At 38.8% G+C, this 16667-nt stretch overlaps 1 protein-coding gene across 7 annotated transcripts in view; it reads right to left on the reverse strand.

Annotated features, from left to right (window-relative positions):
• Nucleotides 1-16667, reverse strand: part of CROT (carnitine O-octanoyltransferase) — a 104749-nt gene that overhangs the window by 39572 nt on the left and 48510 nt on the right. For 3 of the 7 annotated variants that reach the window (XM_036863814.1, XM_036863815.1, XM_036863811.1), the window contains exons 15-17: nucleotides 15527-15605; nucleotides 15344-15437; nucleotides 15103-15222 (exon numbers count right to left, since the gene is read on the reverse strand). In XM_036863814.1, the coding sequence (XP_036719709.1) occupies nucleotides 15103-15222; nucleotides 15344-15437; nucleotides 15527-15605 (293 nt within the window). Of the gene's footprint in view, nucleotides 1-494; nucleotides 1479-10314; nucleotides 10629-12020; nucleotides 12429-14201; nucleotides 14259-15102; nucleotides 15223-15343; nucleotides 15438-15526; nucleotides 15606-16667 lie in introns of those variants that run through there. The other 4 variants (XM_036863810.1, XM_036863809.1, XM_036863812.1 and 1 more) reach the window with 4 other exon arrangements.

The following is a 16667-nucleotide window of genomic DNA, read 5'->3' on the forward strand; positions in this document are numbered from 1 at the left end:
TTCTCAAACTTGCCTGGTAAGGATCATGGAGCATTTGCTCCTAGAAATTCTGACTCAGTAGGTGTGGGTAAGGCCCAGGAATCTCTTTGTAAAAAGCATTCCAGACGATTCTTAACTGCGGGCAGGTTAGAGGAACATGTTAAAGCATGAGTGAAAAGAGGTTTCTCTGCAGGAGGTGATCAGCTTCTAAAATACCCAATTCTTTAGATATTATTTAAAAACAACCAAAGAGGCCTTACAACTTCTACCTTTCACTCTTGGAACATTCCCACTGCCCAGTATGAAGTCCAGGCTAGAATCCTGAATGATCAAAGACCATGCAGAGAGAGTCCCAGCCAGTAAGTCCCCAGGCAGTGGTGAGGCTGTCTCAGACTTCCCAGCCTCACCCAGCAGCCTGGTGATGGCAGCGGCATAACTCACTCAGGCAAGACAGAAGCAGAGCCATCCAAATGGGCACAGCCGACTGACAGAGTCACGAGAAATGATCATAAGACAGTAGGTTTTGCATGGTTTATTACACAATACATAACTGATCAGAAAGTACAATGTCCAACAGGAATGAAGCACTTACTGAAACACTAAACAAGAAGCTATATGATTTTGAGAATTTTATTTTCTGAGAATAGAAACTACAAAACAGAACAAAGGAAAGATAAATCCTGAGAATCTGATTTAGTATTTAATGCTTTTAAAGTCACTGATTTTAAATATAAATGCTTTTATTTCATATTCACAAAACTAATTATAACAATATACTATAATAAATTTTTTTAGGGTTTTTCATGTATGTCAGAGGGTGTAAACCTCCTTACTACAACCTAATTCTTTTGTCTGTTCAACATAAACTTTTTTTTAGACTAAATTGTAGTGGTCTTTCCCAAACATAGTAGACTTATATCCCTGTGGTGACTGTGGAATCATTGATTTCAGGGAAATTAGCATCCAATCCTGTATTTCATATCCTTTGGCAACTAGAAAATGTTAAAGTGCTTGAAAGATAGAGTCTATGATGATGTTCAGAGAGAAGATTTATTACCTACACAGGTACCAACAAAGATACTTAAAAGTTAGATTTGCATTGTTAAAATCTGTAGATTTGCATTGTTGAGGCTAACCTTCAAGTTTGCATAGTTCTATAGTCATATCATAATTTGCATTGCTGCTGCATCAGAAGAAGCTTAAAAATATTTCTATTTTCTATGTCAGAATAAATTTAGAGAGCATAATTCTACTAATTTCTACATTCAACAAGTTTCCTTCAGTCAACATCCCTTCCTATCTCACATCACCAACCCACTCCCGGCATCCAGTTTTATGATATGTTTTGTTAAGTGCTTACTAAATGATTGATTAGTCTCTAAAGATGAGCAATGTCCATCAGTTGCATCATATCATTGAAAGCACGAAAAGTCTGCTGAACTAGCTTTTCTGCATCAGTCTCTGGACATGATTTCCAGGCTGTACAGGCCACAATAAACCTGTGAAGCACAAATAATAAATGATGAAGTACAACACAAAAATCAACACAAAAAGGCTCCAAATAGTGATGGTGAATAGAGCCATGACCTTTATTCCATCTGGCTGTTCACATATGAAATATGATTTATTGCTCACATTAGGTAAATGTAAACTGACACAATAGAAAGTATAGCCATATTTATATATAATGCTAGGAACACTTAATTTACTGCGTGACTAGAGCCTAAGGACAAAAAGGAAACAAAAAACTAGCCAGAGCTCAAGAGTGCTCTGGAGTCAGGTCTTATTGTGTTAAACAACCTCACCTCTTCCCATAGAAGACCTTCCCAACATGCCCCAAATGGAGTGAGTTAGAATATGAATTCATGCCACTGTCTGCAATAAAACTTGAACTATTTTTAAAGAAGAAGAATACAGTGCTTGAAGAGAGTAAAAAAATAATAATAAAATACAGAAAGAAGGATAAGAGGAGAGAAAGGCTGTTTCTAGAAAAACCAGAGAGAAACTCTCCTGAAACCAAAATATGCTTTCCACCACCATGTCCTTCTAGATCCTCCTGATGAAGAAATCCCCTATCTGGCAGGTGATAAAAGTGGTCCCAGGAAGCTGAAACAAACAGGAAAGAAGCGTGGCTTCTGGTGGGCTCAGAGCCGAAACCTTGCTACTAACACTCCTGGAACTAGCCTTCCCCTTTCCAGGCACACAAATTTTCTACAGCAAAACATGCATTATGCTCAAGTTAAAATCAAAATGTTGTGTAATGTAAAGCTTGTGGATAACCATGCAATTTTCACATCACTAAAGATTAAGACTGGAAAGTACGTATCTTTGACATGTACTTCAGATTAAGCAGAACAAAATAAAAACATGTTCTGGTCCAGTATATAATGATGAAACCAATGTTTGAGTGGATTATATTTGCTGAAAGATATACAGCAACCTACAGAAAGTCCTGCCTTGTTTTCACGTAGTGATTCATGATCAGTAGGCATTTTCTAGCTACATTGTGCATATACTTCTCAAATATTTAGCAAGATCTAAATATTTCTTTGCAAAGAGCAACGATTTCTATTTATGTGTTAAATTTTTTAAAAATTCAGTTATTTTTAAATTATAGAAAGAACAATCATTCCTACATGACCAATTCACAAAAGAATATATACAGATGCCAATAAACAAAGAGAAAATGTTTTGCTTCATAGAATTCTGGTTAGGTTATTTTTCCCTATAAAATTTGTACAGACTGCTTCATAATGTCTAAAGCTGGCAATGATGTGATGAAATAAGGAAAGATATAATATTATCATTATTTGTAATGAGAAAAACTGGAAATAGTATGGAAGTGGTTAAATTATGAAATCCATAACACTAGACATTACTCAACCATTAAAATACCTCAAAGGATATTTAATGGCATTGGGAAATGCTTGAAGTAATATTAAGTGAGAGTGCAATTCACAAAAAGGACACTAAAATATGTACAATATGATCTAAATTTGTAATAATTACACACAATCTATGTATATTATAGATTAGAAAGATAATGGTCTTATGTCTTATAATGGAAATGTTAACTTTGTTCCTATATTTTTCCATATTTTACAAATTTTTTTACATTGAGCATGCAGTACATTTAAAATAAAATGTTGCACTCCCTCTTGCAAGAGCACTGGAATCACAACTAAGTGCTGAACAGTCATTGACAGGAAGATACTGGAACTCATCAAAAAAGATACCCCACATCCAAAGACAGAGGAGAAGCCTCAGTGAGAAGGTAGGATAGGCGCAATCACAATAAAATCAAATCCCAGAACTGCTAGGTGGGTGACTCACAAACTGGAGAACAATAATACCAAAGAAGTCCACCCACTGGAGTGAAGGTTCTGAGCACCATGTCAGGCTTCCCAATCTGGGGGTCCAGCAACGGGAGGAGGAATTCCCAGAGAATCAGACTTGAAGGCTAGTGGGATTTGATTGCAGGACTTCGACAGAACTGGAGGAAACAGAGACTCCACTCTTGGAGGGCACACACAAAGTAGTGTGCGCATCAGGACCCAGGGGAAGGAGCAGTGACACCATAGGAGACTGAACCAGACCTATCTGCTAGTGTTGGAGGGTCTCCTGCAGAGGTGGGGGTGGCTGTCTCTCACCGTGAGGACAAGGACACTAGCAGCAGAAGTTCTGGGAAGTACTCCTTGTTTTGAGCCCTCGCAGTGTCTGCCATTAGCCCCACCAAACAGCCGGGTAGGCTCTAGGGCTGGGTTACCTCAGGCCAAACAACGAACAGGGAGAGAACCCAGCCCCACACAACAGCAGACAAGCTGATTAAAGTTTTACTGACCTCTGCCCACCAGAGCAACACCCAGCTCTACACACCACCAGTCCCTCCCATCAGGAAGCTTGCACAAGCTTGCACAATGATAGCTTCATCCACCAGAGGACAGACAGCAGAAGCAAGAAGAACTACAATTCTGCAGCCTGTGGAACAAAAACCACATTCACAGAAAGATAGACAAAATGAAAAGGCAGAGGACTATGTACCAGATGAAGGAATAAGATAAACCCCCAGAAAAACAGCAAAATGAAGTGGAGATAGGCAACCTTCCAGAAAAGAATTCAGAATGATAGTGAAGTTGATCCAGGACCTCAGAAAAAGAATGGAGGCAAAGATCAAGAAGATGCAAGAAATGTTTAACAAAGACCTAGAAGAATAAAAGAACAAACAAACAGAGAAGAACAATACAATAACTGAAATGAAAAATACACTAGAAGGAATCAACAGCAGAATAACTGAGGCAGAAGAACGGATAATGACCTGGAAGACAGCATGGTGGAATTCACTGCCACGGAACAGAATAAAAAAAAAGAATGAAAATAAATGAAGACCGCCTAAGAGACCTCTGGGACAACATTAAACACAACAATTCACATTATAGAGGTCCCAGAAGGAGAAGAGAGAGAGAAAGGAGCAGAGAAAATATGTGAAGAGATTATTATCAAAAACTTCCCCAACATGGGAAAGGAAATAGCCACCCAAGTCCAGGACAAAGAGAGTCCCAGGCACGATAAATCCAAGGAGAAACACGCCAAGACACATAGTAATCAAACTGACAAAAATTAAAGACAAAGCAAAATTATTTCAAGCAACAAGGAAAAAACAACAAATAACATACAAGGGAACTTCAATAAGGTTAACAGTTGATTTCTCAGCAGAAACTCTACAAGCCAGAAGTGAGTGGCATGATATATTTAAAGTGATGAAAGGGAAGAAACTACAACCAAGATTACTCTACCCAGCAAGGATCTCATTCAGATTTGATGGAGAAATCAAAAGCTTTACAGACAAGCAAAAGCTAAGAGAATTCAGCACCACCACACCAGCTCTACAACAAATGCTAAAGGAACTTCTCTAACTGGGAAACACAAGAGAAGAAAAGGACCTACAAAAACAAACCCAAAACAATTAAGAAAATGGTAATAGGAAGATACATATCAATAATTATCTTAAATGTGAATGGATTAAATGCTCCAACCAAAAGACACAGGCTCGCTGAATGGATGCAAAAACAAGACCCATATATATGCTGTCTACAGGAGACCCACTTCAGACCTACGGGCACATACAGAGTGAAAGTGAGGGGATGGAAAAAGATATTCCATGCAAATGGAAATCAAAAGAAAGCTGGAGTAGCAATACTCATATCAGATAAAATAGACTTTAAAATAAAGAATGCTGCAAGAGACAAGGAAGGACACTACAGAATGATCAAGGGATCAATCCAAGAGGAAAATATAACAATTATAAATATATATGCACCTAAAATAGGAACACCTCAGTACATAAGACAAATGCTAACAGCTATAAAAGACGAAATCGACAGTAACACAGTAATAGTGGAGGACTTCAACACCTCATTTACACCAATGGACAGATCATCCAGACAGAAAAGTAAAAAGGAAACATAAGCTTTAAATGACACAATAGACCAGTTAGATTTCATTGACATTTATAGGATATTCCATCCAAAAACAGCAGATCACACTTTCTTCTCGAATGCACACAGAACATTCTCCAGGATAGATCACATCTTGGGTCACAAATCAAGCCTCGGTAAATATAAGAAAATTGAAATCATATCAAGCATTTTTTCTGACCACAGCGCTATGAGACTGGAAATCAATTACAGGGGAAAAAATGTAAAAAACACAAACACATGGAGGCTAAACAATACGTTACTAAATAACCAAGAGATCACTGAAGAAATCAAAGAGGAAATAAAAAAATACCTAGAGACAAATGACAGTGAAAACACAATGATCCAAAACCTATGGGATGCAGCAAAAGCAGTTCTAAGAGGGAAGTTTATAGCAATACAATCCTACCTCAAGAAACAAGAAAGGTCTTAAATAAAGAATCTAACCTTACTCCTAAAGGAACTAGAGAAAGAAGAACAAACGAAACCCAAAGTTGCTAGAAGGGAAAAAATAATAAATATCAGAGCAGAAATAAATAGAAACAAAGAAAACAATAGCAAATATCAATAAAACTAAAAGCTGGTTCCTTGAGAAGGTAAACAAAATTGACAAACCTTTAGCCAGACTCATCAAGGAAAAGAGGGAGAGGACTCAAATCAATAAAATTAGAAATGAAAAAAGGAGAAGTTACAACAGACACTGCAGAAATACAAAGCATCCTAAGAGACTACTACAAGCAACTCTATGCCAATAAAAGGGACAACCTGGAAGAAATGGACAAATTTTTAGAAAAGTATAACCTTCCAAGACTGACCAGGAAGAAATAGAAAATATGAACAGACCTATCACAAGTAATGAAATTGAAACTGTGATTAAAAATCTTCCAACAAACTAAAGTCCAGGACCAGATGACTTCACAGGTGAAATCTACCAAACATTTAGAGAAGAGCTAACACCCATCCTTCTCAAACTCTTCCAAAAAACTGCAGAGGAAGGAACACTCCCAAACTCATTCTACGAGGCCACCATCACCCTGATACCAAAACCAGACAAAGATACTACAAAAAAAGAAAATTACTGACCAATATGATTGATGAATACATATGCAAAAATCCTCAACAAGATACTAGCAAACACACTCCAACAACACATTAAAAGGATCACGCACCATGATCAAGTGGGATTTATCCCAGGGATGCAAGGATTCTTCAACATACACAAATCAATCAATGTGATACACCATATTAACAAATTGAAGAATAAAAACCATATGATCATCTCAATAGATGCAGAAAAAGCTTTTGACAAAATGCAACACCCATTTATGATAAAAACTCTCTAGAAAGTGGACATAGAGGGAACCTACCTAAACATAATAAAGGCCATGTACGACAAACCCACAGCAAACATCATTCTCAATGGTGAAAAACTGAAAGCATTTCCTCTAAGGTCAGGAACAAGACAAGGATGTCCACTCTCGCCACTATTATTCAACATAGTTTTGGAAGTCCTAGCCACAGCAATCAGAGAAGAAAAAGAAATAAAAGGAATACAAATTGGAAAAGAAGAAGTAAAACTGTCACTGTTTGCAGATGATATGATACTGTACATAGATAATCCTAAAGATGCCGCGAGAAAACTACTAGAGCTAATCAATGCATTTGGTAAAGCTGCAGGATACACAATTAATGCACAGAAATCTCTTGCATTCCTATACACTAACAATGAAAGATCAGAAAGAGAAATTAAGGAAAGAATCCCATTCACCATTGCAACAAAAAGAATAAAATACGTAGGAATAAACCTACCTAAGGAGGTAAAAGACCTGTACTCAGGAAACTATAAGACACTGATGAAAGAAGTCAAAGATGACACAAACAGATGGAGAGATAGATACTATGTTTTTGGACTGGAAGAATCAATATTGTGAAAATGACTATACTACCCAAAGCAATCTACAGATTCAATGCAATCCCTATCAAATTATCAATGCCATTTTTTACAGAACTAGAACAAAAAATCTTATAATTTGTATGAAGACACAAAAGAGCCTGAATAGCCAAAGCAATTTTGAGGGAAAAAAACGGAGCTGGAGGAATCAGACTCCCTGACTTCAGACTATACTACAAAGCTACAGTAATCAAGGTAATATGGTGCTGGCACAAAAACAGAAATACAGATCAATGGAACAGAATAAAAAGCCCAGAGATAAACCCAGGCACCTATGGTTAACTAATCTATGAGAAAGGAGGCAAGGATATACAATGGAGAAAAGACAGTCTCTTCAATAAGTGGTACTGGGAAAACTGGACAGTACATGTAAAAGGATGAAATTAGAACACTACCTAACACCATACACAAAAATAAACTCAAAATGGATTAAAGACCTAAATGTAAGACTGGACACTATAAAACTCTTAGAAGAAAACATAGGAAGAATACTCTTCGACATAAATCACAGCAAGTGTTTTTTGACCCACCTCCCAGGGTAATGGAAATAAAAACAAAAATAAACAGATGGGACCTAATGAAACTTCAAAGCTTTTGCACAGCAAAGGAAACCATAAACAAGACAAAAAGACAACCCTCAGAATGGGAGAAAATATTTGCAAATGAATCAACGGACAAAGGATTTTCTCCAAAATATATAAACAGCTCATGCAGCTCAATATTAAAAAAAAAAAACCCAATCCAAAAATGGGCAGAAGACCTAAGTAGACATTTCTCCAAAGAAGACATACAGAGGGCCAAGAGGCACATGAAAAGCTGCTCAACATCACTAATTATTAGAGAAATGCAAATCAAAACTAAAGTGAGGTATCACCTCACATCGGTTAGAATGGGCATCATCAGAAAATCTACAAACAACAAATGATGGCGAGGGTGTGGAGAATGCAACAGTGCATTCCCACCAAATGCACTGTTGGTGGGAATGTAAATTGATACAGCCACTATGGAGAACAGTATGGAGGTTCCTTAAAAAACTAAAAATAGAATTACCATATGACCCAGCAATCCCACTACTGGGCATACACCCAGAAAAAAACCGTAATTCAAAAAAGACACATGCACCCCAATGTTCACTGCAGCACTATTTACAGTAGCCAGGTCATGGAAGCAACCTAAATGCTCATCGACAGATGAACGGATAAAGATGTGGTACATATATACAATGGAATATTACTCAGCTATAGAAAGGAGTGAAATTGCGTCATTTGTAGAGACGTGGATGGACCTAGAGACTGTCATACAGAGTAAGTCAGAAAGAGAAAAGCAAATATCGTATATTAATGCATATATGTGGAATCTAGAAAAATGGTACAGATGAACTGGTTTGCAAGGCAGAAATAGAGACACAGATGTAGAGAACAAACATATGGACACCAAGGGGGGAAAGTGGGGGGGCGGGGGATGGTGGGATGAATTGGGAGATTGGGATTGACATATATACACTAATATGCATAAAACAGATAACTAATAAAAACCTACTGTATAAAAAAAGAAATAAAATAAAATTCAAAAAAAAAATTATTGGCTGAATATCCACATGCTGAGTGTTCATTAATTCCTCTAACAAATAATTTCACTTCACAACAAACATGGCATTGTAGTTCTAAAAATAAAATAAAGTAAAATGCTATTTCAAAAATAAACCAATATTCTTTAGGTCACACATTTTCAAGCTTAACAGTGAATGAAAAAATTCCTTTCAGAGAATTTCCATGTATTGTTATTTCATTTGAAAACTATTTTGGGTGTATACATAGTAATGACTCATAAATGTACACTTTGAGATCTGACCTCTTTTCTGAGCTCCAAACATATATCCAACTGCCTACTGGCATATTCTCTTGTATATAAATTATAATAAATTCGTGTATTAGCAGAGATCTTGAAGTCACCATGTACAAAATTGTTGATTCTACCCTAACACGGCCATTGCCCCCCTAATTTTCTCCATCCCAATAAATGCCACCATCGGAATCAGCAATCCATCAGTAAATCTTACTGGTTCTACCTCCAAAATACCTCTCAAATACCTCCACTGCTCTCCACCCTCAGTATCAACTGCCTCCTTCAATGTATCATCCATGCTTCCTGATTTCCTTCATCTCATTCTTGCTCACAGTACGGTCCACCTAATTTATATTGCATGTAACAGCCAAGGATCCTTTTCACATGTAAATCAAATGTAACTTTCATGCTTAAAATTGGTAAAACGCTTCCCATTATTTTTAGGAGAAAATCCAAACTCCTTAGCATGTTACAAGGCCCTACATCAACTGACCACCCCAACCAAATCAGTATCTCCAGGAGTGCTGTTTTTAAAGTTCTCCAGGTGATTCTCATGTGCACTCAGGGCTGAGAACACTGCCCTCCCTACCAGATTTAGCTCCTGTCTACCGCTCTTCAATCTCTTCTTCTACCACCCTCCCACTCAACTGTTAATGTATAGCCATAGTGCCTCTGTCCCTTAGAATTCCAAGCTCTTCCCTACCCTCAGACCTGTATGCTTACGTTAAACAACAAAGTCATTGTGAAACATTTACTGAGTGCAACATATTTATGAGGTATTGTTACAGAGCTGGGGATACAAAAACAAAGACCATGTTTGTGGGATTGTATTCTAGGAAGGAAAGATAGGTAACATGCAAATAAGTACATACACACACACACACACACACACACACACACACACACACACACACACGGTGGTTATAAATGTTAAAATGCAGCAGGTGTGTGTGGGGAAGGGGGGAAAATGCTATCTTAGATGGTCAGGGAAGGCCTCTCAGATGACAGCAAGTATCTATCTGAAATAAGGGAGTCATCCTTGCACGTATTTCAAGGAAGAGACTACTAAGCAGAGGAAATCATGACCGACCGTGAAGGCCTTGAGGAGGGCGCTTGCCTGGTATGTTCAAGGTACAAGGGAATCAGGAGCAGCCTTGTAGGAGACAAGGTCAGAGAGGTAGATGAGACCTAGATCATGTAGGGTCTCTCAGGAGGACTCTGGATCTTACGTGAGTGAAAGAAAAAGCCCTCAGAGGGTTCTGAGTAGGAGAACAATATGAGTTGAGTTCCATTTGGCCATCAGGGCTGCTGTGTAGAGAATGGTCTCTAGGGAAGGACAGGTGGAAGCAAGAAGACCGCAGAGAACCTGTTGCAGTGACCTAAGTGGGAGAAGACAGTGGCTCAGCCAAGGTGGCAGAGTTGGAGAGAGCAAGCAGGGATCAGATTCTGGAGCGCTGTCTTCCTGGCTATTCGTATGACAAATTCCTTCGCCTCCTTAACATCTCAGTTTCATTATCCCTCCCTCAGACACCTTCCCTGACCACATACTATATAAAGCAGTGCTCTGTCTCTCTACCAGTTTGTCTCTATTACCACAACAATTTGATTATTTGCTCTACAACATTCATCACTATTTGCAGTTATCCTGCTTATTTGTTTGCTCTTGTTCCTGTTTCCCAAGTAGAAAATACTATCTTTAAGAAAGGGGTGGGCTTCCCTGGTGGCGCAGTGGTTGAGAGTCTGCCTGCTAGTGCAGGGGACACGGGTTCGAGCCCTGGTCTGGGAAGATCCCACATGCCGCGGAGCAACTAGGCCCGTCAGCCACAACTACTGAGCCTGCGCGTCTGGAGCCTGTGCTCCGCAACAAGAGAGGCCGCGACAGTGAGAGGCCCACGCACCGCGATGAAGAGTGGCCCCTGCTTGCCGCAACTGGAGAAAGCCCTTGCACAGAAACGAAGACCCAACGCAGCCAAAAATAAATAAGTAAATAAATTAAAAATAAAAATAAAGGAATTCCTTTTAAAAAAAAAAAAAAAAAAAGAAAGGGGTTTTGTCTGTCTTGTGTCCTTACCACCTAAAACAATCCTTGGCACATTGTAAGTTCTCATTAAATATTTCCTGAATAAGTGAATGGAAACTGTCCCAGGATCATTAAATTACATTTTCCAAAAAGTCAAAGAGCTGAGGCATATCTGGCTTAAACTCTTATCACTGCATGCAATGTAACATCCACGACTTGTCAGAGAATATGTTAGAATCCTTAGTTATTCTCTGTATATAATGATGATTTTGGACCTGGTTAAGGATAAACATGGCTAATAAGATCCATGTTTAATCTTTATCATTCAACCTTTAATTTGTAGATTAATGTATAGAAACTGAATACTATGGGAATACATCATTAAGACTTAGATGCCAATGAATAAAAGCACCCCTGGTATGCACAAATCACGCTTGACATGGAGACAGATGATAAAATTTTGAAAAAATAACACTGACTGTAAACTCTTTAAAAAAGGAAAAATAGAAAAACAGTACCTTAGAAACTGAACTATGTCACACATTTTTTTTTTTTTAAAGAAGATAGAATTTATTAGAGGGAAGGGTCGCTGCCAGAACAGTGGGCTGACTTCCTATTCCGAACATGTGCTATTAGTCAGTTTTTATAGCCAGAGAACAAAGGAATGGTCCGAGGTGAAAATTTCATTTACTGATTGGTCGAGGCACATATACCTTCCTTCTATAGAGTGGGAGTGGGACAGGGCAGATGCCTTTCCTTATTTGGGACAGGTCCCATCGCCCAGGTGGGCTCAGGAATTTCATAACCATCGCAACATGGTGGGGAGGGTGATTAAGAGTCCAGTAGGGGGTGTGACGCTGAAACGTTTTCAGGCAGGGTGGTCCTTTGTCCTTGAAGCACCCTTGTCCTTGGAGCACCACAGCACAGAGTCTTGCTCACTGGACCACCAGGGAAGTCCCAGGAGGCTGATATTTAGAGAGGAAATTCCGATGGAACATAGATGTTTAAAGGGAATTGCTGTGATGTTTGCCACGTGGTGTGCAATGTCACTCTTCTTCCACACCTTCTCCAAAAAATCTTCAGTAAAACTTTATCGCTCCATCATGTACAGCAGACTGGAACTGGTCTCCTAGCATTGCATTTAAACACTGAATGCAGCCTAGAGTGGACCAAGGGTGAGAGCTCTGGTTACCGTTGGGGGCCTTGCCACATCTGGCCCCATCCGATTTTTTTTTTTTTTTAAACATCTTTATTGGAGTATAATTGCTTTACAATGGTGTGTTAGTTTCTGCTTTATAACAAAGTGAATCAGTTATACATATACATATGTCCCCATATCTCTTCCCTCTTGCGTCTCCCTCCCTGCCACCCTCCCTATCCCACCCGTCTAGGTGGTCACAAAGCACCGAGCTGATCTCCCTGTGCTATGCGGCTGCCTCCCACTAGCTATCTATTTTACATTTGGTAGTGTATATATGTCCATGCCACTCTCTCACTTTGTCCCAGCTTACCCTTCCCCCTCCCCGTATCCTCAAGTCCATTCTCTAGTAGGTCTGCATCTTTATTCCCGTCTTGCCCCTAGGTTCTTCTGACCATTTTCTTCTTTTTTTTTTTTTTTAGATTCCATATATATGTGTTAGCATACGGTATTTGTTTTTCTCTTTCTGACTTACTTCAATCTGTATGACAGTCTCTTGGTCCATCCACCTCACTACAAATAACTCAATTTCGTTTGTTTTTATGGCTGAGTAATATTCCATTGTATATATGTGCCACATCTTCTTTATCCATTCATCTGTCAGTGGACACTTAGGTTGCTTGCATGTCCTGGCTATTGTAAATAGAGCTGCAATGAACATTGTGGTACATGACTCTTTTTGAATTTTGGTTTTCTCAGGGTATATACACAGTAGTGGGATTGCTGGGTCATATGGTAGTTCTATTTTTAGGGTTTTTAAAAAATTTATTTATTTATTTATTTTTATTTTTGGCTGTGTTGGGTCTTCGTTTCTGTGCGAGGGCTTTCTCTAGTTGCGGCAAGCGGGGGCCACTCTTCATCGCGGTGCACGGGCCTCTCACTATCGTGGCCTCTCTTGTTGCGGAGCACAAGCTCCAGACGCGCAGGCTCAGTAGTTGTGGCTCACGGGCCCAGTTGCTCCACAGCATGTGGGATCTTCCCAGACCAGGGCTCGAACCCGTGTCCCCTGCACTGGCAGGCAGATTCTCAACCACTGCACCACCAGGAAAGCCCTATTTTTAGTTTTTTAAGGAACCTCCATACTGTTCTCCATAGTGGCTGTATCAATTTACATTCCCACCAACAGTGCAAGAGGGTTCCCTTTTCTCCACACCCTCTCCAGCATTTATTGTTTGTAGATTTTTGGATGATGGCCATTCGACTGGTGTGAGATGATATCGCACTGTAGTTTTGATTTGCATTTCTCTAATGATTAATGATGTTGAGCATTCTTTCATGTGTTTGTTGGTAATCTGTATGTCTTCTTTGGAGAAATGTCTATTTAGGTCTTCTGCCCATTTTTGGATTGGGTTGTTTGTTTTTTTGATATTGAGCTGCATGAGCTGCTTGTAAATTTTGGAGATTAATCCTTTGTCAGTTGCTTCATTGGCAAATATTTTCTCCCATTCTGAGGGTTGTCTTTTTGTCTTGTTTATGGTTTCCTTTGCTGTGCAAAAGCCTTTAAGTTTCATTAGGTCCCATTTGTTTATTTTGTTTTTATTTCCATTTCTCTAGGAGGTGGGTCAAAAAGGATCTTGCTGTGATTTATGTCATAGAGTGTTCTGGCTATGTTTTCCTCTAAGAGTTTGATAGTGTCTGGCCTTACATTTAGGTCTTTAATCCATTTTGAGTTTATTTTTGTGTATGGTGTTAGGGAGCGTTCTAATTTCATTCCTTTACAGGTAGCTGTCCAGTTTTCCCAGCACCACTTATTGAAGAGGCTGTCTTTTCTCCACTGTATATGCTTGCCTCCTTTATCAAAGATAAGGTGTCACACATATTATTTTTCCCATTTTTCCCATTCCACCTGAAATGCCTCGAAGCCTGCTCTCTTCTTATTCATACGGTGCTATATGTAGCCCCATTATCTTAATTCCCAAGCTCTGACAGACCCCTGTGAAGAGACGGCCAGACTCTGTGAAAGGGGACTTTCCATGCCTTTCTGTCAATTCGCTATTACCTTGTTCTCCACCTCTCTTTCCCCTGCCAGGTTTTAGTATTTTCTTTCTCATTCTTTCCACAAATTTAAGTCAAACCCCATACAACCAAAATGAAATGCATCTGAATTGGTAAAACATCCTTTTCTGAACATAAATTAATTTACCTTGTCTCGTGTCTTGGTCTCATTAGTATTGTCTATGACTGCACTAACCACCACATATTTACAGACCATCAAATTTTATCTGAACTTGTCATCAAATATCTTGGGTAGAACAAATATGGTAATATGTGTACTGATTTTGGAGGATGATGATGACGTGATCTCTGAGTCAACCTGAAACAGTGCTCTGCACAAAACACCTAAAGGACTGATTTGACAAATGTCTCAAAAGCAGGAAAGAGAAACAAATACGCATTAAACGCCTAAGTGGTAAAAAATAATTGCCCATGCAGCAAGTGACAGATGACAACACCATCAGAATCACAGTGTAGGAAAGACAAACAACAAAAGTGAGCACAGTTAAGAATAATAAAGATGTTAAAAAAATAAAATAAAATAAATAAAACACTATTCTAAAAAAAAATTTATAGATGCAAATAAAATATACCAAACTAAAAAATAAAAAAAATTAAAAAATAAAAAGAGCAGCCTCACCTGTCATCTCTGATATGATAGAAAAATCCATAGCCATTGTGTACCATGGGAACCACCACTCCCTGGACTCTTAAATAACCAATCAGACTTGTTGAGAGAACAAAGTTTCCACCTCCTCCACTGTATGGCACAAAGAAAGGATATTTTACTAGGCTTACAGAAGCTTACATTGTTTCTGAAAAGCTTTTAACATTCAGGAAGAAAGAAACTGATGAGGTTACAAAACACTACGTTATATTACCTTCTGGAGAAAAGTGGGTCTGTAAAGAGTTCTGGAACAGGGAGACATTCCTCTTTTGCTATGAGTGAGAGACCTAACAGATGACGGTCAAATCCTGCAATAAAACCCCAAACCTGAAGTTAGAAAAATGTTTTCAGCACAAGAGAATTTTTTTTTAAGTCAGAAAAAAAACAGTATATGTACCTTTTCCAGTTGAACAATCTTTCATCATTTTATTATGTTTTGCAAAAGCTTCTAACATCCTGTGCTGCTGCTCAAAAAGCTGTGTTAAAAATCAAGAGATACTTCAATAACAAAATGTACAGAAACCAAACAAAAAACCTGAGCTCAAAGTAATTAGAATTTGGCAGGACTTCCCTTGGGGCACAGTGGTTAAGAATCCGCCTGTCAGTGCAGGGGATACGGGTTCAAGCCCTGGTCCGGAAAGATTCCACGTGCCGTGGAGCAACTAAGCCCGTGCACCACAACTACTGAGCCTGCGCTCTACAGCCCGCGAGCCACAACTACTGAGCCTACGTGCCACAACTACTGAAGCCCGCACGCTTAGAGCCCGTGCTCCACGACAAGAGAAGCCACCGCAATGAGAAGCCCGCGCACCGCAACAAAGAGCAGCCCCCACTTGCTGCAACTAGAGAAAGCCCGGGCACAGCAACGAAGACCCAACGCAGCCAAAAAATTCATTCATTAATTAATTTTTAAAAAAAGTAATTAGAATTTGGGTAATTTGGGAGAGAAAAAAGATTCTGAGGAAGACCTTGAGATGTATAACTTTTCTGTCTTTTTCCTCACTTCTTCCACTGCCTTTTTTAATTTTTATTTTATATTGGAGTATAGTTGTAAGTTGTTGTGTTAGTTTCAGGTGTACAGCAAAGTGATATAGCTATACATATACATTTATCCATTCTTTTTCAGATTTTTTTCCCCCATTTAGGTTATTATAGAATATTGAGCAGAGTTCCCTGTGCTATACAGTAGGTCCTTGTTGGTCATCTATTTTAAATATAGCAGTGTGTATACGTCAATCCCAAACTTCCAATCTATCCGTCCCCCCTACCCTTACCTACCCTTACCTTTTCCTCTGCCTTTTCTTTCCTATATGCCCTGCAACTTGATTATTTCTTTCCCAGAACGAGAAAATAGAAACTTGTGGGCAGCACTGAAGTGACATTAACAAGTGTAAAGACAGAAGCAATTACGATTTCAAAACTAAAGCATAGTTGTACAAAAATGATAATGAAGCAGCTCTATGAAATTAAAATAAGTTAACATACATAACTATGTCAATCAAAACTAAAGAAACAAATGCAATACCAAAATAGCAGTG

Source organism: Balaenoptera musculus, chromosome 9 (assembly GCF_009873245.2).
Source record: "Balaenoptera musculus isolate JJ_BM4_2016_0621 chromosome 9, mBalMus1.pri.v3, whole genome shotgun sequence".
Classification (NCBI taxonomy): Eukaryota; Metazoa; Chordata; class Mammalia; order Artiodactyla; family Balaenopteridae; genus Balaenoptera; species Balaenoptera musculus.